This window comes from Corvus hawaiiensis, chromosome 1 (genome assembly GCF_020740725.1).
Source record: "Corvus hawaiiensis isolate bCorHaw1 chromosome 1, bCorHaw1.pri.cur, whole genome shotgun sequence".
Classification (NCBI taxonomy): domain Eukaryota; kingdom Metazoa; phylum Chordata; class Aves; order Passeriformes; family Corvidae; genus Corvus; species Corvus hawaiiensis.
The window spans coordinates 9,539,805-9,562,524 of NC_063213.1; the positions used below are offsets into that span (position 1 = coordinate 9,539,805).

The 22,720-nt window shown below is 38.8% G+C and overlaps 1 protein-coding gene across 5 annotated transcripts in view; it reads right to left on the minus strand.

Annotated features, from left to right (window-relative positions):
- Window positions 1-7,435: 7,435 nt before the first annotated feature.
- Window positions 7,436-22,720, minus strand: part of NCAPG2 (non-SMC condensin II complex subunit G2) — a 47,250-nt gene continuing 31,965 nt past the window's right edge. For all 5 annotated transcript variants that reach the window (XM_048327555.1, XM_048327634.1, XM_048327466.1 and 2 more), the window contains exons 19-28: window positions 22,487-22,660; window positions 21,882-21,992; window positions 21,629-21,772; window positions 20,782-20,881; window positions 20,315-20,499; window positions 19,417-19,560; window positions 17,466-17,569; window positions 14,362-14,459; window positions 14,035-14,137; window positions 7,436-10,200 (exon numbers count right to left, since the gene is read on the minus strand). In XM_048327555.1, the coding sequence (XP_048183512.1) occupies window positions 10,149-10,200; window positions 14,035-14,137; window positions 14,362-14,459; window positions 17,466-17,569; window positions 19,417-19,560; window positions 20,315-20,499; window positions 20,782-20,881; window positions 21,629-21,772; window positions 21,882-21,992; window positions 22,487-22,660 (1,215 nt within the window). In that variant the 3' untranslated portion in view covers window positions 7,436-10,148. The remainder of the gene's footprint in view (window positions 10,201-14,034; window positions 14,138-14,361; window positions 14,460-17,465; window positions 17,570-19,416; window positions 19,561-20,314; window positions 20,500-20,781; window positions 20,882-21,628; window positions 21,773-21,881; window positions 21,993-22,486; window positions 22,661-22,720) is intronic.

The following is a 22,720-nucleotide window of genomic DNA, read 5'->3' on the forward strand; positions in this document are numbered from 1 at the left end:
GAGATGAAGTGCAGCTAGAGAAAATTACCAGTGAGAATAGCAGGAGATGTGACTTAAATTAACTGAAGACCTAAACATCTCTGTGTATGAGTGCTCAGGGCTGACTTCCAAGGCTGTAGGAAGCCTTGGTACCAGACCAACCACTTCGGTGTGCATGTGTGAGGAAGATTTCCATAATCTCTCCTGCTGGTTTGCTAGGGATGCTGGAGAAAGCAGCTTCTGTCAATGTAGGCATTTGCAGGTCTGGATTCAACCCAAATTCGCTTAAGACTCGTCTAAAATTCTAGCTGACTTTTTCAAATACCACTTATGGTGATACCTACAGGAAACAGGTTGCTGAAGCTGTGTTTGGTGTGAAGTTGTTGGAAGAGAAGGCAAAGGTAAAATGAAGTGAGTAACAATGTGTGGATGTCCAGAACCTGTGAAGAACAGACCCCTGGTGTCTTGAGGCAGCGATACAGTAACTGATGAATCCAGCTCTGAGGCCATCCTGACATCTTTATATCTGGTGTCAAGCTATATAAGAGAATTTGGGCTTCCCTGGGAGAGGGATGGCCTCTGTGAGAACAAGCACAGGTGACTGATGTGCTCTAGAGCACCCTTTTGACTGAGAAAGGCTGTATTTCCTGCTAATACCCACCGTCACCTCAGTTCAACACAGGCTTGCCTGTTTTGTAGTCACTGGAGACAGATTTCAAAACAAAACCACCTGGATTACTGCTGATTTTCATATGCATTTAGAGTCTTCAGGACAGCTCAAAAACTTGCTGTCTGAGCACACCACGATGGGATATCGAGATGAAAGGATTAGACAACTGTAAATGTTTTTTGATAATAGGTTCTTGTTCTTCAAAACCATCTTGAAACCCTTAGGTGTGCAATGAATAATTAGATTTGGTTACCATTGACCAAAATTGATTTGAAATGTCAATAGGGAGACAATTTTTAAAATTAATTAGGTTCTTTTAATGGAAGGGAGTTCAAAAACAGTTTAAAAATTCTATTTTCATCCAGCTTTGCTAATCTGTAAGACTTGATACTTGGTGAATGGGTTTTACAACGAGTAACTAATCCCCTGGGATACCCACTCCTCTTGTGCTCAATTAAAGGATGAATGAGATTACTGCACTTTGTCATTCTGAAAGAATTGGCCTGTAGTTGATTGAAGCCACTGGGGAGGCTCTGGTTACATCTCCCTCACTTGCTGTGCCTGACTTGGGAACCTGCAGCCTGGTTCAAGTGCTGAGCACCCACAGCTGGAGATGGGTGCCTTGAGGCACAATCTGACAAACAGAGTTCCCAAAATTCATGGAAATTTTTTACCTTAGTGTCACTGTGCCTTAGTGATACTTAGTGTCATTGTAAGATGATGATAAGTAAACCTACAGGGAGCTGGAAGGAGACATGAATCATTGTGAAATTCTGGGACTGCAGTGAATAGTGCCATAGTAACGCCATTGCAGAAGGAGCTGGGTATGAAGAGCAGGCAGCAGGCTCAGTGTGGAGCTGTGTGGTGAACCACAAGGGGAAAAAAAGCACTGACCATTTGCTGTGTCATCAACAGCAAGGGGTTTGCATGATCCATAGAGCAGGTACAGGGAACAGTTTGTGTGGAATAAGTAACTTCTCTTAATGTGATTAAAAATATTGTGTCATTTGACAGATAATCACAGGAGAGATTAAAGCTAGCACATCTTCTTTTTGGTATCACTTGACTTTTGAGTGCCTGACTTTTCAGCTCTAAAATATTCTTAAACCATGTTTTTATGTGTTTCAAAGAATCATTGAATCTTTAAGGTTGGAAAAGACCTCCAAGATCATTGAATCCAACTGTTAACCCAGCACCACTGTGTTCGCCAGTAAACCATGTCCCCAAGTGACAGATCCACACATCTTTTGAACACCGTCAGGGATGGTGATTTCATCCCTTCCTTGGGCAACCTATTCTAATGCTTGACCACCCTTTCAGTGAAGAAATTGATCCTAATATCCAATCTAAACCTCACCTGGCCATTCCTCTCATCCTGAAAACATATGAGGGAGGATCTGGTTTCACAAAGCACAAAGAATCTTGCATTTTCCAGCCCCTTGCTGTGCTGGTGAGAGGAAGTGTGGAACAACACTGTCAAGAAGCCACCTGTGCTCTTTTCCATTATTTTCTCCAGCATCTCTCTCTCACTTTGGCTGCCTGATGCTGAGGACAATCTGCTTTGGAAGTAAGCTGATCCTCTATGTTCTATCCAGGAAGTGTTGTCCTGCTTACTGTAAAACACAGAAGCAAACCTGGTGATTGCCCAGAGGTTAGAATATTTGCTATAGCTGCAGTGTGTCTATAAACTTGGAGTATCCTTGAGGATATTTTCCTCCTGGTACACTGTGAGGAAATGTAGAATTGAACAATATGTTTGATAGCAACTCAGAATGGAGCAAGAGCAACTGAGCTCAGATCCGTTTCACTGCAGTTTTATAAATTAATGCTTACTGACATGGGTTATTTTGAATAGCTAAAAAAAAATAAAGTAAGCACATAATTTCTGGTAAAAAAATTAGAAAGTCTTGCTCAAGGCATTGATATCTCAGAGTACAAGACTGCTTGGGCCATTGCCTATGATGTGTTTCTTTTAAAGGAAGGTCGCTTTTTGAGGATATGCTGTGATCAGAAAAAAAGAGATAGGGAAAGTTCATGGTAATGACAGCTGGGGAGAGGAACATTGTTTGGACTACACTGAAATTACATCATGTGTCTCTGCAAGTACAAGATTATGTTGAGAACAGTCATAGGTTTTGAAGAAAGTATTAAAAGTTGAATAATAGAAGAGACAATGCTCTTTTTCTGTTCTGAACCACTACTTTAAAAGCCTTCCTGTTGCTCTCTGTTGTAGTTCAGAGTGTTCCAATGGAATACCAAAAAACAAACAAAACCACCTACTTTATTTCTCAAGGGAATCTCCCTCCTAGGCTGGGCATTTCCCATAAACTCTTCTGCTCTGTATAACAGAGCTTCTGCTGTGTGTGATGAAGAGGCACAGAGACAGATGAACAAGGTTCTTGCTCTAAGCTGCGTGATGGATACTTAATATCCTATCATTTCATCTCCGAGATTGCCAATGAAAAAAGGAATGAAAAAATGGTACAGGCACAAGATTCTACTGGCAAGAATTACATTAAACACAAGAAAAAATACCAAGACAAAAATAAACTTGTCACTGACATTTTCTTTCATTAGCAGATGAATAACATTAGAGATAGAAAAACTGTCCTAAACTAAAACTGCAACAGGAAGGTTGAGACCCAAAAGGACAAAAATGGTCTTCACAACAGGTTTGTGAAAAAAGAATTCTTTGCTTCCCTTTCACTATAATCAAACAAAAAAACAAACAAACCAACAAAAACCCCCAACCAAATAAAATGGTTCCATATTTTTTTTCCACTGTCTATTTACTTCCAGAGACAAAAGCATTGCACCTGTTCAGATGTGCTAATTGCCCAGAAGAGTCTCTCATCAGATAGCACAGAGTGCTTTCTAATATTAGATCACACTGAAACAGGCCTGCTTTTAAGCATTCAATCAATGCATCATGATCCACTGATAAATTAAAAACTGCAGGCTAGGTTCCCTGATCTCTATGTGCAACTCAGGCAGTTTAAGGCTCTGTGATCTCAACTGGGAAGATAAGAATCCCCCAGAGGCTGGCTGACCTGTGATGGATGGCTTAGGAGCTAAAGTTTGCTGTCAATTCCAGTGTAGATCAAATCAGGGAACCAGGAGGCTGTAATCAGATCATTTGATCTCTTTCTTGCATCAGTTCTCAATTTCATTGCAGATGGACTGGTTTTATATCCTTTTTGAGCCCTAGCATAACATTAACTTTTAAAATTCTGACAATAGGAGACACCTACAAAAGGAAAGAAAATCTGATCTGGAAGATGGTAAATCCACCTTTAACTTCTTTCATTTAAAAATCAGATTCTTGGGACACAGCACACCATGCAGTGTCCATCTCAGACATTTTTGCTACTGTCCTTGAGTTTGATTATAGGTTATTGTGGTCACTGCCCATTCACCAGCAGCTCTTGTACACAAGGCAAACTCATCTGCTGTGCCCAGCGACCAGCTCAGGCACTGGCAAACAAGTGTTTTACACATTGTGAGGGGACAGCCCCATGAAAACAACTGTCCTGCAGACCTAGAGACTGGCCCATGAGAGGGAATCTAGGGGGCAGAAGATGAGAGGAAGGAAACTATTTTTGTCAGGAAGGACCATTTTTAAATACAGGACAAGCCTTAGAACTTCTCTTTGTGCAGAACTGAGGAAATACTGAGAGTAAATGCCTTTATCCTGTGTATTGGTAGTGTCCAATAGAGGCTGGTGTAAGAAAGGATGCAGCTTTTGGCAGTATGATCAGTAAAATGAGCCTATCCAAAGGAGCTTTCCCTTCAATGCAGGACAGTCACACTGTCCTCAAATAGCCAGAACTAGAACAGGAAGCAGTCACTTTTAGTTTTGTTTTGTTTTGCTTTGTTTTGTTTCTAAGTGCTGTCCTAGACTGCTCTAATTGAATTTGTAGGCTCTTACAGATGCTGTATTTTTCCTTTAGATGCTATCCTGAGAAAATAAAGTTGCAAATACCTATTTTTAATAACCATGGCAATATTTCAGAAAGGTCTGTGCACGAAGCCTGAATTTCTCACTAAGAAGCTGGTGCTCAGGTACCATTTTAGGCAGTGGGTAAGTAAGGATGGCTACAGTAGGAGTCAAAGAAAAAAAAAAGCCAAATCAATATTCTTTATTCAGCTGAAAGTTGAGCTAACACGAACAGGTTATCTAAATTTTTAATAATTAGCCCAAAAGGCAAGAAGCACACACCATTGCACATTGCAAAGAACTCTAAAGGAGGCTGGGCTGGCTCTGTCCTCTACGTGGCCACACAGGATTCATGTACCTTTCCAGCAAGAACTGCTAAAATGTACCTGCTTAAAATGTAAGGCTTTACAGCACAGCATCTGCTACTGCAGCATAATAAAAATGTATTAACCCAAGACAAGGATTTATTGTAGGTGCAGTAAGATGGGTAAGGAACCAACTGAACGGAAGAGGGAACTAGATTAGGCTGAAAAGTAATTACTAATGATGTTTTGGAACAGCATCTTATTTAATATTTTCATTTATGACAGCACAAAAAATAAGCTCAAACTAATGAAGTTTGAACATATATTTGAAACTGGAACAAGTTGACAGTATAAAATAAAATACTAGAATTTTACATAGGAGGAATCTAGTAAAGTGAAGTCTTAGGTAATGTAAGCACCATGAAATAAATAATTGTCGTGTTTGACAACAAAGTTATTTTGCTAAGAACAAGGTGGTCCTCTGGTTAAAAAGAATGACACAAGAGAAAAAGGTTGGTACAGCTTCTACTTACTAGAGTCATGAGCAGTAAGAAAGTAATAGTAACAGAACTCCTACTGTCACACTGTTTTCAAAAAATGCTGACAGATACAACAGAGAATGAAGTTTCCTCAGTGTTATCATTTCTGCAACTTTGCTAGAACCATGATAACTGGAGAGAGACAAAGACTCTGATTAGAGAAGACCAAGAACACATCTATGCTGAACACCCTAACCCAATGAAAAACTCCCAATGATTGCTGAGTAAATGAAAGCTAAAGATACACCACTGTTGGAAGCCTGGGGCTGTGCATCAGGTCCTGCTCAGACAAGCAGCTACACAGAGCCCAGGACCAAGAATTCTTATCCAAAGCAGATTAGGCAAGACCTGTGCCTATCAGAACCTGAAGAACTGCTGGCCACCCATGAAAAGTTCTGTAGCTGTTCCTGAAAGCTTCCCTTGGCCAGCTGCTTGTCAAGGTGCCAGTACTAAGCCACGCCCTTCTCTCAGAAATGGCCAGCTGCCATGACAGGAGCTCCTGGCACAGGCACAGCTGGACATTGTGCAGTGGTCTTGGTTTGCAAGACACTGGAGCAGATCAGCAAAGAATATGGGAAGTTCACTGCTGTGTGTCATGGTTTCACATCAGTTATTATCAGAAGTGTCCTTCACTAGGCATCTTGCAAATGAGGTGAAAAATTTTGTCAAAATTAGTCTCTGATTTCCTTCTTAAAGACAGAAGACCTCAAAGCACTTGAGAGCAGCAGCACATGGGAGTTTAAATGTAAAGTGAGTTGCAGCTCACATGGAGTAAACGCAGGTGCAAGGTGAATTTTTTTAACTTTCTTGGCTAATCTGAAGATTTGTGTGCTTGGATCCATATCTGAAGACATTTATTTGCTAAGGAATAAGCCTGAGAATTTCTCCTGGTTTTTCCTTAGCTCGGAAGTTGAAGCTGTGATAGATGGCAGATGCTGGGCTTTGTTTCCCATCCAGACAACACAGCAAATGACCACTGTCATCACAAAATGGCCCAAGTCCTTACAAACAACATTGATTACTGAAAATAATTTAGAATTACTGCTTTCTTCAGTCTCATTGATCCTGAATGCATATGCACAAAGGGAAGAGCTCCAGACATGCCACTCACAGGTACAACTGTGACCAGAACATTTATTCTGCAGGTGGCTCTTCATCACCAGCACCTGCCTGTGCCAGTTGCCCAAAGGATTATCACAGACTGGTGTTTTCTTACTCACTTTCCAAGCACTTTTATTAATCAAAGTCAGGTCCAACTTCTTCAAAAAGCTGAACAGATCTCAAAGGGTCTGTTTTAAGATTATGGGAAGTTTTCAAACACACCCAGAGAACAACACCTCTTTCCCAACAGCACTTTTGATGAATAACATGAAACAAATCTGCTTCACAGGTTTACAAAAGATAACAGCTTAAGAAACATCCTATTTATCTTCCAAACAGAAGGAAAATGTAGATTTAAAATTTTGCAAGATTAAAGTTTGCAATGAGAACAGCAAGTGAAACATAAAACTCCTCTGAAACTGTGAAATTTGCCACAAAGGCCTAAGGAGAAAGCGCTAACAAACCCTGGCTCAAGGAATCCCAACTACACCATTATTTTTGTTGCAGAAAGCCAATGTTTTTTCATGGCAGAGTAGTTTAGTAAAGCTGGACTAGAAACTGAGCTGAAATATGTTCACCAGTTGCAGGACTAACAGAAAATGATTTCAAACACTCTTGAGAACCACTTGAGTACCAGCCACCAGGAGGACGGACAAAGGTTTATCTTTAAATTTTTTACCCCTACCAGTATCACCTCTGAGTTCTTCAAAGGAAATCCACATATTTCTGATGTTGATGAAATGACCTTTATTTCTTTAAGGTGCAGGGATATTTCATCTGTACGTGAATTCCATGAAAACTGAAAAAAGCAAAATTATACACTGAGGAAAAAAGGCAGTAAATTTGGATTCTTTTCTAATCTAATGATATGAGCAAATACTGAGAGACTGAGAAGCAGAAAAAAGAAACTTATTTACATATTCATTGAGTAATTTGTATAATCAGAAGATTTAAAAGGTCATTACCGGAACACCTGCCTGTTAACAGATGTAGAAGAACGAAGGCCAAAGAACACAGTTTTTATAAAGATGTTGATAGATAAACAGTTGGCAGATCTACAGCTACCTGCTGGGGCAGCATTAGTTCTTTTAGTGAGGCCACTGTTGTGGATGAGGTAAATCTGGAACTCATGAATCCATGCACACAGACTATCCTGTTGCAAAGCTTGCCAGTTGTTCATTGCTCTTAAATGTCAACATTCCAGTTAAGCAGCTTTAACCCAGTTGGGAAGTTTTACATACCAACGTCAAGTACGGGTCTGATGTTTGCACTGACAGAGCAGGTAACTTGAAAAAAACCTTACAGTCTCTTACCACGGAAAGAAAACCAGCAGAGTAGATGCTTGTTTAGACAGATGGGAGGTACAGCTTTGCACAAATCTCAATCAAGAATGAAGAGTCTGTCTTAATTTGGCCAAATTGGTTCACTTCAGTGCCAGTGCCCACTCAGTGATACTGGAGACTCAATAGCCATTTGCATAGGCCCACCCTGAGAATCACTTCACTTAATTGTAGATAACCAAGTGCTACATATCCAGGTCCAGGTCTAAGCTGGAGGATGCAACTTCGGTCTGTGGCTGAATTGTTTTCTGGAGATTCCTATTAAATCTCTGTTCCACCCCAAGACAATCTCCTAAACCAAAACAAAAACTAAAGCATCAGAAGCTGTGGTTCTGGCTGAGATAAATTCCTTCACAGCAGCTGGTATGGGGCTGTATTTTGGATTTGTGCTGGAGACAGTGCTGATAACACAGGGATGTTTTAGCTATTGCTGAGGAGGGCTTACACAGCATCAAGGCCTCTCTGCTTCTCACCCCACCCCTGAGGAAGCTGGGAGTGCATCAGCAGTGGGGAGGGGACAGAGTTGGGACAGGAGACCCCAAGAGACTAAAGGGATGTCTCACACCGTATGGCACCATGCTCAGCAATAAACTGGAAGGGAGGTTGTGGGGAGGGCACTACTCAGGGACTAGCTGGGTGGTTTTATTTCCCTCTTTTTTCCTCTTTTCCTTACAATTTGAAAAAGTACTATTATTTTTTCTTAATTATTAAACTGATTCTTTTTGACTTTTACTCTTCCAGTCCTTCCCCCATATCAGAGGGGTGGAGGCAGTGAGGGAGCAGCCTGGCTGCTGGCTGGGCTTGAACCACACCATGAGCTCAGATAGGTAAGCTACAGGTATCTCCATTAAGGCAAAATAACATTGTGCAATCAGCATTCTATTACTCCTAGGAGAGCATCTGGTTGCACGAAGAAAATTAAATAAGTGGTTTAGATGCCTGCATTATCTGCATCATTAGTATTAACTTACCAAAATAGCTATAAATTTTTAAAATAGCTAAATATAAACCAATTTATATATTACTTGAGTCTATGTTGAGTAATATATAAATATATTCATATAAATATATAAATATGTTTAAGGCATTTCCCCCCAGTGTACTGGGTACTAAATCACCTGAATATTCAAATTATGAGGAAGGTCAGGGGAGAATCTGGTCCAGTCCTCAGCAGGGCTAACTCCAAAGCTGTGACATGACGGATGGTCAGAGCCCTCTTTGTCAGCCAAGTTCTGCTCATCTCCAAGGATGAGTATTCCACAGCCTTTCTGAGCAACCTGTTCCAGTTCCATTTCCACTTCCAATTCACTCTCATAATGGTTTTCATGTCCAACAAGAAATTCTCTTGCTCAAGTTGTTTCTGTAGCCTCATATTCTCCTCCAAGTGCATCTCTGGGGAAAGTCTTTCCTTTATCCTCCTGCAGGCAGCAAGAAGCCGCCCTCATGCAGGTGCCCGTGTGGGTGCAGGATTTGTCCATCGGGAGCAGCTCTTTGCTGAACATCAGGAGATGCCCCTCGGTGTCAGCTGTGGCTCCCAGGTGGTGTCATCTGCCATCAGTCTGAGGCTGCTGCTCACCCTGTCACCAACCAGCCCTGGCCACAGGGCCTGCCCTCAGCAGTGCCACAGCCACAGCTGGCAACCTCACCCTATAGCAGATTATTCTTCCAGTCTGATGGTCCAGCCAGTTTCCCTCTCACCTTCCAAGTCTACCCATCCATCCCATCCCTCTCCAGTCTGGCTGTAAGGATACTGTGTAAGACTGTGTAAAAGTCTTTGCCAAGGACAGGAAACAGGACACTCTGCTCTCTCTTCTTCTACAAAAGGGAGGGGAATCAGGCTGGTTAGGCAGAGTTTGCCCCTGGTAAAGCCATGATGGCTATTCCCAATCACCATTTTGTTCCTCACGTGTCTCAAAACAATATTAATTTCCATAACCCCGGGAATATGCTCTAGGTCCTCCCAAAGACTGAAGTTACACGAGACCTCAGATTATCTATGATAAAATTATTTGTTTTACAAAAACAAAGATACAAAAACACTGCTTTTACACTCCCCCCAAGAAGACATTTTTATACAGAATAACCCCTTTGCACCTGTTACAAAATCTTTACTATTGCATAATTTCTATACACACTTTTATACATTTCCCTTGCTTTAAATGTACAGAGTAACAGAAAGCAATCTTAAACAATTCCAAAGTTTAAAAGATAAGTTGATAAGTTATTTAAAAAGCAAGACATCTTCCTTCAATTTTCACAACAAAAGCTTCTGTGTGGTCAAGGATTCAAAAACTCATCCAAAATCTTCAGAGATGATTCATACAGGAATCTGAAATGACATAAAACAACGCATAACAGAATTAGAAATGCTAAATGCCAAATCAATCCTCAACTATTTGATTCTCAGAGTACAGCTACCACATGATTGCTTTGACCAGTTAGTCCATATTAGTTTATTAAAAATGCCTTTACAAATTACTTTTGAAATAGCTGGATCCTTTTTCTTTCAACTTTTCCATTTTTCTGCTGATCACCTCTGTCTCTAGAATAACCAACAGCAAAAGCTAGTTTAAATTACTATGTCAATTGAAGCACATTTTCTAATATTTCATCATCTAGTTAAAGAACTCACTCGTTTTCTGCACAGCATAGTTACTCTTTTGTTCAAACACAGTGAAATCCTTTATGGATAATTCATTCTAAGACCACTTTTCATTCTTTTACTTTCTTCATTTCTCCCTCAGTCTTTATAATTTTTCTTCTCACCTGTGGCAACTTTTTTCCAAGCCTGAGCTTTCTATCTTATCGTTATTAGCAGCTGCCTCCTCCAGCTGCCATCACACTCCTCCTAGTCTCGTTCTGACTCTAATCTCTAATGGCATGCTCCTCTCTACAGTGCTACAGCCTTTAAGCCAGGAGGAAACTCCAGTATCAAAGTAAGGTGGTGGTGTAAGGTACTACAGAATTAGGATAATTAGTTAAGTTCTGTGGGTTTAGGCATAATGCTGCTTTGTATAAATTTTATTTTAGTTTTATTCATTTTATTAGTTTAAGGCTAATGATAGATTTGTAATGTGGGACCACTGGCACATTGGGCAACAAGCCATCAATTGGGACAACTGTGCTCCTCCAAAGAGACAAGCTGAAATCAGTTTTACCAAGTACCTTTCTAGGGAACTTAAAGATGGGTGACAGAGAAATCATACCCACAGTTATATACCAAAACAATTCAAGAGCCATTATTTACAGATGCAATGAGAGTGCAATTAAGAATTTGGGACCTAGGTAAATGACAGTACTAAAGAAATATCTTTCAGCACATCCATTAGCTAAATTTGAATTCTAATTTTCATATATCAGAATGCTAATTAAAGTAAATACACAGTATTAAGTAAAAGTTATTATCCTATAGCACATTAGATTTTACAGAACATGAGACATTTTTCTGTCGCCTCCAAATGACTGCACTGACAGCTTTATCTGCATTTTTTTGTTAGGCATAAATATTTGCATTTTATAAACTGAACTAATGTGTGTGCCATTACTCTTGAGGAAATTCTCTCAATATACAGGATGCTGTCCAGAATTTTTAAATGCACTGAACAGCATTTTTAAAATACAGACCCATAGGACCATCTGACACCACTAACCCAGCTGAAGAGGGAAGAGTAAACTGCAGTGAAAAGTTTTGCTTCTGAATTAGTGCAACAATTCCTTGCATAAGGGCAGCACTTTAATTACCACATCAGACAGCTTTTTTACTTTTACTTTTTCTTTCACTGCTAATGTGTAATAGATTACACCTAAGTCTGAAGTTAAGATGCTGGCACAGAATGCCAAGTCTCTTGGGAAATTAAAGAATGTCACCATTTCCTGGTATACCTGGGTATTAAATAAAATAATCCCTCAAGGAGTTATTAGGAGATAATGCATTCAGAAGCAAAAAATAATATTATTAAGCATGAGTTAAAACCCAGTAATGTATTTTAGCAAGCAGCAGCACAGCACTGTGTGTTAGAGGACCGTCTTCAAATTAATGACCAGAGATCTAGCTTGCAGCATACCATAACTAAAATTTGGTGTTTGGTAAGTGGAGTAGGATGATAAAATAGTTTACAAACAACAGGGTACATTTCAGACCATGTATAATCACATTTTAGCTGTACATTAGCACACAAGCAGCAGAGCACTACAAATGGCATATCACAAGCCACCAGAGGCCCAGCCTAGTCTGACATTCTCTCTTAGCTGTGAAACTGCAAACACTTTTAATTTATCATGCAAAATGTAATCACTGCAGAACTTCCTCCAAACCTCCTTCCAGTATCAATTATTTTACCCTTCGGGAGAGAAAAAATCCCCAACATAACTGTACATATACAAATCCCCCCCAAATTCTGCAAAGCTGTGTGATAGCTTCTGAACTTTGTTATCATACTACAATTCTGATTCATATAAAAGATCTTTCCATTATCATATTCATATTACTAACCCTTGAATTTTGTCTGCAGCTGTCTCCTGGGTTGGTATTATACAAAGGCAGCCACTCATATATCACGAAATTAAAACACTGTGTAGCATCTTATACTCTTCATCTGCCCCAACATGTCGGTTGATTTGTCCCAGTTCACTGGGCAGAGACGATCATATAGATTCATAAAGCAATTATCTGTGTTCTCACTGAAATTTATAGTCAGTAGTGCTCTCAAGTGGCAGCAATTATTCACTTTAATGTGCCTATTTATTTAATCATGTTAAGATTCACTTTAATTTCACAGCATTTGCTACTGTCTTGATTAAAAGAAGTGCAAACTGAAACACAATACCCTGCCGCTCTTTCTTTTCCAGATAATTATTATTGTTGTTAAAAATATTCTAGTAGGACACTTGGCAACCCAATGTTAAATGATTTCATGGGAAAAAGAATGGGCTTTTGTTTATTTGTGTTTGATTTTGTTTCTAAGCTAAGTCCTGACTAAAGGAGAATTTATTGACAGCCAAGCAACTCTCCCACTTTCCTGTAGACCTCTTTCAGGTAGTGGAAGGGACCCCAGGCCACCATCCTCTGGATGGAGTCACAGCTCAGCCACCAAACATCTCTGTCAAGTCACTAAAATGCCAGAGAACCATGTGCCTCAGGCCAGGGATCCACCAGAAGAGCACACTGGGGAAGTGTTCTCAGGCTGGGAGAGCCATGCAAGAAACTATTGAGTAAATGAAGCTGGGCTTTTTGGCTTGTTTGGGAATCTTTGGTTTTGGGGGTTTTTTTATTTTAAAGTCTGTCTACTCTACATTCATTGTTTGACTGAATAGTAAGGATCATCAGTTTCAAGAATGAAAGACTGCAAGGGCCTCTGCATGTTCAGGCCACTAGGGTGCATTACGAATTTTCTCAGTAATTTTGGATTAATGTCCATAACCATAGTCTGCTTTCTTCACATTCTGTATTTGTGCTTATAATGTCTCCTTTGCACACTTTCTGATTCCATGGGCAGTTCAGTAACTAGGCAGAAATCAGATGTTCACAAATTTTAAGACTTAAGCAAGCTTGACACACTTAAGGCTAAAGCATTCATCATGATTCTCTATCTTAGGCAGGCCTGAGATAAATGATGGCAAATACAATGCAGCCAATCACTTTTAAAGAACTTATCACAAAAGACACACTAGATACAACAACTGAAATCCCCCCCAACGAAAAGAGCAAAATAAAATCACCTGTGGAAAGCTCTCAAAGTCGTTATATTCAGTTAATTTTTTACTGTCTGCATAGTTTTGGATTAATATGCCCAATGCCAAAGTGTGGGAGAAAAATCTACTAACAATAGTAACTGGACCATTTGCTTTGTTCTACCCCTGCTGCAAACAGACCTGGATTTCAGAAGTGAATCCTGCAATATGCAGGATCAAGTGATAACACATTCAAATTAAATGAAAAAAACCCCAAGCTAAATATGTAAAGATTGCAATCACAGCAGATATAAGGGCAGGAAATTTAATACTGTGCTGGGCTCAATACCTCCCCCTTTTCTTCCCCAGTATTTTAAACCTTGCAATCAATCACTCAGAATGCTCTAAAAGTATTATGTAAGTAGAAAACAGAGCCAATTATTGCAGAGAGGGGATAGGAGAGCTTAGTGTTCATTTCCCACAGCACACTCACCTTTCAGTGCTGCTGGATTCTCCTGTGCCAGCATCCTTGCATGTTATCAGTTTCCTTTGAATGGCAGGTGCAATATCCTTTAGAATTAAAGTTTTGTGCTTACCTATTTGAAATAAGGTGAGTTGAAATGTTGGACAAAACCAATAATTTATCAAAAAACCAACCCCACCCTTCCATATTTTAATAGAATAACTTTAAACATAAAAGATTGCTTAATGGAAGATTAGATATTAAATTGGATTTTCACTGTCCTGGATTAACTACAGTGTATTTCAATGCAGTACATGAAAAGAAGGAAGGAAAAAGGACAAAAATGTTTTGACTGACCTTTAATTATAATCACAATGCAGACAGTAGCTGTTAGACTAAAAATCCCTTCAATTTCTTCAGAGAGAATGCACTCCATTAATTCATTTAAAATTGACCTAAGGAAAAAATAAAGCAAAAAACTGCTATAAACCATATTTCCTTCAAAATAGAACCAAACAGAACCAAACAGAACATGTCTGTAATTATGTTACCCTGCCACCACAGCTTCAAAGACCATGCAGGACAAAGCAGTGGTGATTGGGTAACTGAAGACTCTATGCTGCCTCTGGAACTGAGAATATCAGAGTTAGCAGAATGGTAAATTGCTTGGGAAGTAAATAAAGAAGTCTGCAAACAGAAAAAGTTGGTGTTAAGTGAATGAAGAGCTTGTGGTAGTATTTTAGAAAGTCAATCCATGAAAAAACTACTGGTTCTACTGGAATTTAACTCACAGAATTTGTACTGAAATTTCTAACTTGAATTTCTACCGAAGTTTGAAAAAATATGTTCTATGACCACATTGGTTTGCTAGTACCTACTCATGCTTAATTAACATTTTGACCTTAAATGTGTTCCTCATAAATATTAAAATAGATGGTTTTACAATTACAACCCAGTGAAGATCATTTTTAACTAAACATGCCCTGGAACACTTCCAAACAACATTTTAGTTATTGAAACTATGGACAGAATAACGGAACCATGACAGCAACTCCTTGTAAAATACTAACTCAATAAGTATCTTAAGAGATTTTGTAACTTCTAGCAAGAAAGTACTACCAGCAAACTCTAGTGGTGTTTTGGGATATATATCAAGTTAAGAAAAATGAAACAAGAGAGTCACAGATGGGGCCCAGCAACCAAACTAAACTGTAGCAGGGAATAAGTCAATACTTATGGAATGGAAAAAGTAACTGGTCATTAGTGTTTGTGGTAAAAAAACCAATTTAACTCAGGAGAAATTCTCAAAATCAGAGACAAATAAAAAAGCAAGAGGGATAAAACAGGAGATGAAAGAGATCCATAATCCTCATACTCCTCAGAGCACAGAGCTAAATGCTCTGTGAAGAACTAAAGGGGAAACTGAGAGCAGCAATGTTACAGTAACTTTCCCTAATATATATCAAAATACCTTTAGCAATATTATTATCTGTTATGAAAACTGAACATCATGCATAGCCAATTCTGACCTCAATTGTTCTTCAGGCTTTTATTGTGCTAAGATATCAAAATGGAACATGCAGTTGAGAACTAGTTCAGTAAAAACGCTTTGCAGAAATTCAAATATTGCTTCTAAGAGCTGAGAAAGATGAAAAATCTTTAGCTCTAGAAATAAGCATTATGAAGTTGCTCATGTATTGCATCAGTTTCATTGTATCATTGCAGACTAATGTGACCAAACACTGATTCCATTTCACATTGCTCTTTAATTGCTAACGGACAGTACTGGGATCGGAGTCCTGACTTCATTGTTATCATTGTTTGGGTCACTAAGCACACTCTTAACCTCCGTGAGGGAACACTGGAATTTCATTAACCTGTAACAAGACTCACTGCAGCTGCCTTTCCCCACCTCCCTCTGAAAAAGGGTCACATGAGCCTGCAGGCAAAGATAAAATAGAACAGAACAATAAGCTATTTAAAAATACATATAAGGTTTAGAGGTAAGTAATTGGTTCCTATACAGATAGTTCCCTACTAAAGTAAAGGATACTCACACAATTGGACAGATAGTGCCAAGCCTCCCAGTATTATCACTGCTATGGGGATTGAAATTCAGTGCTAGAGACTGACTGGTTAGTACTGAAAATAAAACAGATGCTGCAGAACTCAGATCAAGACAACTGTGAGCTCACAGAGCAGAAGTTCCCATCAGATTTCGTAATGTCAAAGGCTTTCATGTTGACATAAAGATTTCTGAAATACTGAATGATTTACTACTGGACTCTGATTATGGCCTATCAATACAGATTTATAAAAGAGCCTTAAAAGTAGTCTCAATTCTGAGGCACCAGTAGAACCAGATGGAAATTATCTCCTGGATCTTTGTCCCAAGAAGATCAATAAGAGAAGATAGATACATTTTTTTCCCAAGTACTCAGAAACAATTTGGCCCAAACGTGCAGTTTTCTCCACCAAGAATGGACAAGATTCACCTTGATCACTACAAGAAAAAGTTTCAGAAGAATTAATGGATTTTTTTGCATCTCTTTTGAAAAGAGATTTGTAAAATAATTGTTTCACTAAAAGAGAACACCTTGACAGAGAGCTGCTGCCTCATGGAAGAACAAGATTTGGATTAGTTGGACTGTTGCTGGACTCCCTGGAGTCTTTTGTTTTTCAAGTTCAACTAGAATTAGAGGATTGAGAAGAAAAAAACACCTCATGACAGTAGAGACAGGGCTATTCAGTGCCTGTCAGATGAAGAAGTTAAGAAGAGGAATTAGTTGTGGTAAGTCAGAGAATGATAGGACTCCTAAGACCCTTTATCATTTAAAACAAGTCTAATGTGTACAGTCATGCAAAGAAAAATTGAATATGAACAAACTAAGCAAAATGAAATTCAGTTGTGAGAATTTTAGAAGATGTTCAGGGCCCCCAATGAATATAGCAAATAACCCTCTCCCTCCCCAGTTTAAGTCTTAAATAACATAAGCTCACTTTTGGAGGCTTTTAGCACTCAGATACTTTCTATTTTGAATGTTGTGACTTTAATACAGCCATAGGTAAATGTCACCTCGTTGTAAATGTTCAACTAAAGGATTAATTCTATTTCTGGCAGATATTTTATCTCATCTTAATATCTCTGTATTGAGGGGACTCAGCTTTATAAGTATCTTATGAAAGAAGCAAGACAAGAAGTATGATTAAAAAACTCATCATGATTAACAGTCTTGTAAATAAGAAGCACTCTTGCTTAAAAAAATGGACTCAACGCCAGCAATCAATACCTACAAGGCAATATGTCAAGAAGAAGGGATTATGAAATAGTCCAGATAAAATTTAGAAAGCAACTAGTTCTTCAAAATATATTTGAATTTAGAAATTAAAATTTTATTGGCAACATATAAGCTGTTCTATATTAGCAACAACCTTGGACAAATAAATATACAAACATGTACCTGACAACATTAACTGACTTCATAATTACAGCCATTAAACTGCTTGAAAGAGGGGGAAGGTCTGAAATAGTCTTTGGTATAGTCAAGTCTTTTTCACTGGAAGCCTAAAAAAGAATAAATCAACAACTGTTATAGCTCAAGAAAGAATATTGTATTTCAGTAATTACACTAACCAGAACCTATCCTTAAATAATTAGAACATTCACAAGTATTCTTTGAATAGCTTTAACCCAACTGTGTTGTGTCCAAATAAACAAAACTAATTTAAATCAGAAAGACTGAAATTAAACCAAATGAACAGTATTTGTACCAAGGCAAATATTCTCTGCAGTTGTTCTCACCAGAAGTTTCATTTAACTACACCGGTGGTCACTCTTTATAAAGGCACAGCGTATCAAACACAAATGAGTCCCCTCTGTGGCTTCAAGTTGAAGCATGCATCTGTGATTTCTAAATACAACTTCAGTGACAGTGATTTTCTGAATACCTGCTTTTTTTGGTACAAAGTACTGAATTGCATGAAAAATACTTAGTTTGAACTGAATTTTGATTTACAATAACCTGGAGGCAGGGAAAACCCCAGCTCAGATGAATGACTGGAATGAACACTCAATCTGTGAGTATGAATCTCCAGTATATTCAAGCCCATAAATGTTTCCTCTGCATCATCTGTAAAGAGCACCTGTCACCCCAAAGCCTCTCAGCTGACACATTAATGTCTGCAGGTAAACATCTGGTACTGTTCCAGTGCCTCCTGTAACAGAACCTTGAAAGTCACTCTGTGGTACTTTCTGGCAACTGTTTCTTGCTCTGTTTCTGACACATCCAAAGCCCACAGCAAAAGTACAGCCTCTGCTGAAGAGCCTCTGCTCTTCCTTGTTAGTTCTCAAAGCTTCCAATCTTACCAATCGTATTTGATCCTAACACTACCTGCATTAGAAAAATGGGGTGGGGAATGTGGCCCTTCTCCTTCAAGGACAGTCATGGTTACTTGGACTTTCAGAACATGAAATAACCTCTGTCTACACATTCTTTTCAGTATTAGAGATTCTTTCTTTGCTTTCCAAAGCAACTCAGATATTTGGAAATCCTCTGCACAAAAAGCAAGGGAACTAAAAAAAGATGCAGCACATGAAATGTCTCTGTATCGAAGCAGAGAATGCACAAGTGATCAGTGCCAAGCAGGGCATTAGCCTGCTTTGAAACAGAACCTTATGGGGCCATTCCAAGAATAGGGAATGGGAATCTGTCACACATCAGTGGTTCACTTCCTAAGCTCCCTAATGCTGGGTGAGATGAAGTGAGGTAGGTTCAGAAGCCCCTGCCCTCCTCCTTTCCCTGAGCTCTAATTGCTGAACAGGACATTGTAGGTGTGGAGTAAGCCTTTGACCAGTTTGTGTCCACGGCCTCGGCTGTGTCCCCTTCTCAGCCTCTTGCCTACCCACAGCCTTATTTTTTTTGAGTGAGGGTGAAGGGAAGAGGGAAACCTTGACATTCTGCAAGCTCTGCTCAGCAGCAGCCAAAACAAACTGGTGTGTCCTCAACAGTGCTTTGGTCACAAATGCCAACCACAGCAGCACAGGGACTGCGGGGAGGAAAGCTGACTCCTTCCCAGCCAGACCCAGTATAAAAACACATAGAGGGAATATCCCGGAATCATGTTGTTAATCTCCAACACTGCCTAACTGCTAAGTTCTCCTGTCAGAGGCAGATACTGAAATAGGTATCAGAACAAGTCTGTTCCTACACAGCTCTAGTCGGAAATCTGAGAGATGAACTCTAATATGAAATTATAGCAAATAAAATTTCCTGCTTGTTCCATGACAACACACACAAAATCCTCATCGCCAGTACAAAGATCAATTTTCTGAATAAAGCTCTGTCGTTCCAACATAACATTTAAAAAGCAGAAAGTGTTAAATAGAAACAAGAAAATCAGGATTAACTTTACCTTCTGTAGCACACAATTTATCTCTGCTACTATTGCAGCCAAGAGAATGGAGAGTACACCCTGGTGAACTGTTGGGAACGAGGAATGCCAGCACTGCAGTGCATGGATGAATTCTCCAAGAGACATCTGAATAGAGTGAATCAACTAAAACCAAAAAGAAAAGCACATCTTTTTTTTCAGATTGCTTGAGTATAATAACTGAAATACATCAGCAAACCTCTCTGTGAAGAAATGCAGACCACACCTTGAAAGCCTTTGAGGTATTCTAGTCACTTGGGATCAGAGGGGGAATCAGCAACGTTTGGGAAGTCTACTCACAAATTTGAGAGAAACAAACAAAGCAATGGTTGTTACAAAAAAGAACAATGTTTTTCAGAAGTCCTGAAAAGTGGATCATCAAATTTCCCAAAGTGATCTACCCATTTCACTACTATCTAGGATCTGCTTGAAAAAAAACAAGTCAGTCAACTTTTCTGTGAAGACATGAGATTTTCAAGAATTTTAGAACATCATACATATTTTGAAGTTCATATCATTCAGGCTAAAAGAAATAAATAATAAAGAAAACTTTTCCCCCTCCATGATCATTATATATATAAACAAATCCTTTGCTCTGGATTGAGAAAGTTCATCTAATTGCAGGTAAGATTAACAACCTAGAAGTACTAGCACAGTCCAGGATCATTGGCAACAGAATGTTCTGCAATTTACTGGTTCTTCTGTCATGACGAGACCAAAATGGACAAAAAAAATTGGTAACAAGAAAACTTAAAAATTTAACTGAAAATTTAATCACGTGTCTCCTTAAACAGTCGGTAACAACCTCAAAAAACACATTTGCATAAAAATTATGGATTCATCTACACATTAGGTAGCAATTTAAACTGTAATATGATACCTGAATCCCTTCTTCCTGTTGTTTCTTGAGTCTATGTGCCACACATTCTAAAATTTTCTGAAAGACATTCTGTAGACTGTGGAAAAGATTTGTCACTTCATCTGTCTCAGTATTCTGAGTTAAAGAAGCTTCAATAATTTCTTTTAGAACACACAGTAACACTGGAGCACAAAAGGCACCTCTCTCTAGAGAAAGAGATAAATACCATAATATAAAAGCTGTAATATTCATCAGGTACAAGCTTAGAATGAAACTTAGATACAACAAATAGTGATAGTTTACAAGTGTAGACAAGACATTTAGTTTCTGAGCACCCTTAGCTGCAATTTTCACACAGTTCAATTAATATTTTAAGTATGAATCCAGTGTTCCTTCCAATCCCTGAAAGTCAGGGATTAAGACTGCTAATACAAGAAAAGTCAGTTAAGTATAAATGCAGATGTTGCTATTAGTACAAAATATGGTACCTGTTTGCATAATCAGAAGAGCCATTTCTAAAAGGTGTGCTTGAAATGTGAGATTTCCCAAGCCCACCATTATGACATCTTTACATACTGTCAGGTAGGCCTAGAAGAGAGGTGCAAAATTATATGAAACCATTCAGTAAAAGTAAAGTAACCATTCAGTAAAACTTAATAAACCCATGAACTCTTAGCCAAGGTGCCCTGAGAGCCGGTGTATCTAACTGGAGTTACTCAGTTCACACCTGCTGAAAAGCACAAATTCCAACCAGTCCTCCAAATGCTTCCATTGCCCCTTCTGACAGTAAATGGTTTCTCAAAAGGCACTAAATCCTCTCTTTTTTACTCAGGCTCAGATCAAAGGCGTTGATACTTAACATCTATTGAGGCAATATATGACATCTCTACCTGCCCTGAATAGCAAAATTAAAATCATCAAACAGAAAGAGCTTTTCCCTACAGAGACACACAGATGTTACATACTAAACAGAAGTCTAGACTTGCAGAGAACTTTGAATCAGTCTGTGTATATGTCAGCTGAGTTGTTCAAGGACACTGACAATGACTACAGTTAGCCAAATCTTCCCTTTCACCAAAATCCGGTGAAAGCTCAGTGCTAAAATCCACCTTGAGTTAAATGGTATGTCAGAGGAATGCAACAGAAAACAATTCAAAACTAGCTAAAACTCCATCCACATTATATTGTCAAATGATTTCTTTGAAGGGCAAATCAAGATCAGGGGTAAGGGACACTGTTAAGTGATGACAAATGCCACTGCAGTTTGTTTGCATACACATTGCTACATACAGCTTTTCACATTGAAAGCAGCTTGATTTATAAGAATCCTCTAACCTGGATAATTAATTCAGAAACATTACTGTGTATTGATATACCATCCTCTTGATCACTTGCTAGTATAAAAGGTACAACTTGACTTTCTATCCAAGCACCTGTCTCGTTCAGAAGTGAAAGGTAATCTTCTCCTTCTTCAGAAAACTGAAAAAAAAACCAAAGGGAAGTTTACCAAATGCCTTTCCAGTTGTTTTGGAATTTCCTTATACTGTCAACTGGAACTCCAGCTTATTTTGGAAAGCTATAACCATACCTTGTGCTGAAGATGAATACTCAACCTGCAAAAGAGGCTGAAAGCTCTTAGGCTAGTTGCTTGATTCCAGCCACCAGAATCTGCTCCTTTCAGAACTGATCCAAGAACCCTCTGAAATATCAAGGTGTACATTTATATTTTTCAGAAAATCCTTTCAAAGGTTTCTTTCCTCAACAGCTTTGAGCAAAAGGTTAAAAAAAACCCCCAAACCCATAAAAACAGCAAAGCACCAACCCCAAAAAAGCAACAAGCGTACTTCAATTACTTCCATTTTGCAATGCCATAACTGATTTTCAGACTATTCCTTATTTGTATATTCTGAAAGTCAGGTCCCTTAAAAACACTCACCACTAGATCACAAAAATTTTGAGACACCTGAAATGGAGAAGTTGGTTAAAATCTGCCATCTATAAACAATTCTGAACTACTATACTTCTAGTTTAGAGTATTTGTTTGAAGTACAAATCAAAAGGAAAACCTTTCTACAAAGGGGGACGGGATCATGAACTTCATTTATTTGTTCTTGCAGGCCTTTAGTTTGACTCAATCAATATATGGTTATGCACTTATTTCATAAGCACTGTTTATGGTATGGAGAAAACTACCTTTGCAGCACCGAGGATTTTCAAAAGCTTCTTCAGTTTCTTTTTAGGAACAGAAAGGAGGCAACCACGATTGACAGGATGAGTCAATAAATACTCAATGTAATCAACTGCTAAGTCTGGTTTTGATTCATGTGTTACGTGGATACGTACTCGACGTTCACATGTTTTAGTATTCTAAATAAGAAGGAAGCAAAAAACCAGTACAACTCTGTTAGTATCTGACTTTAGAACCAA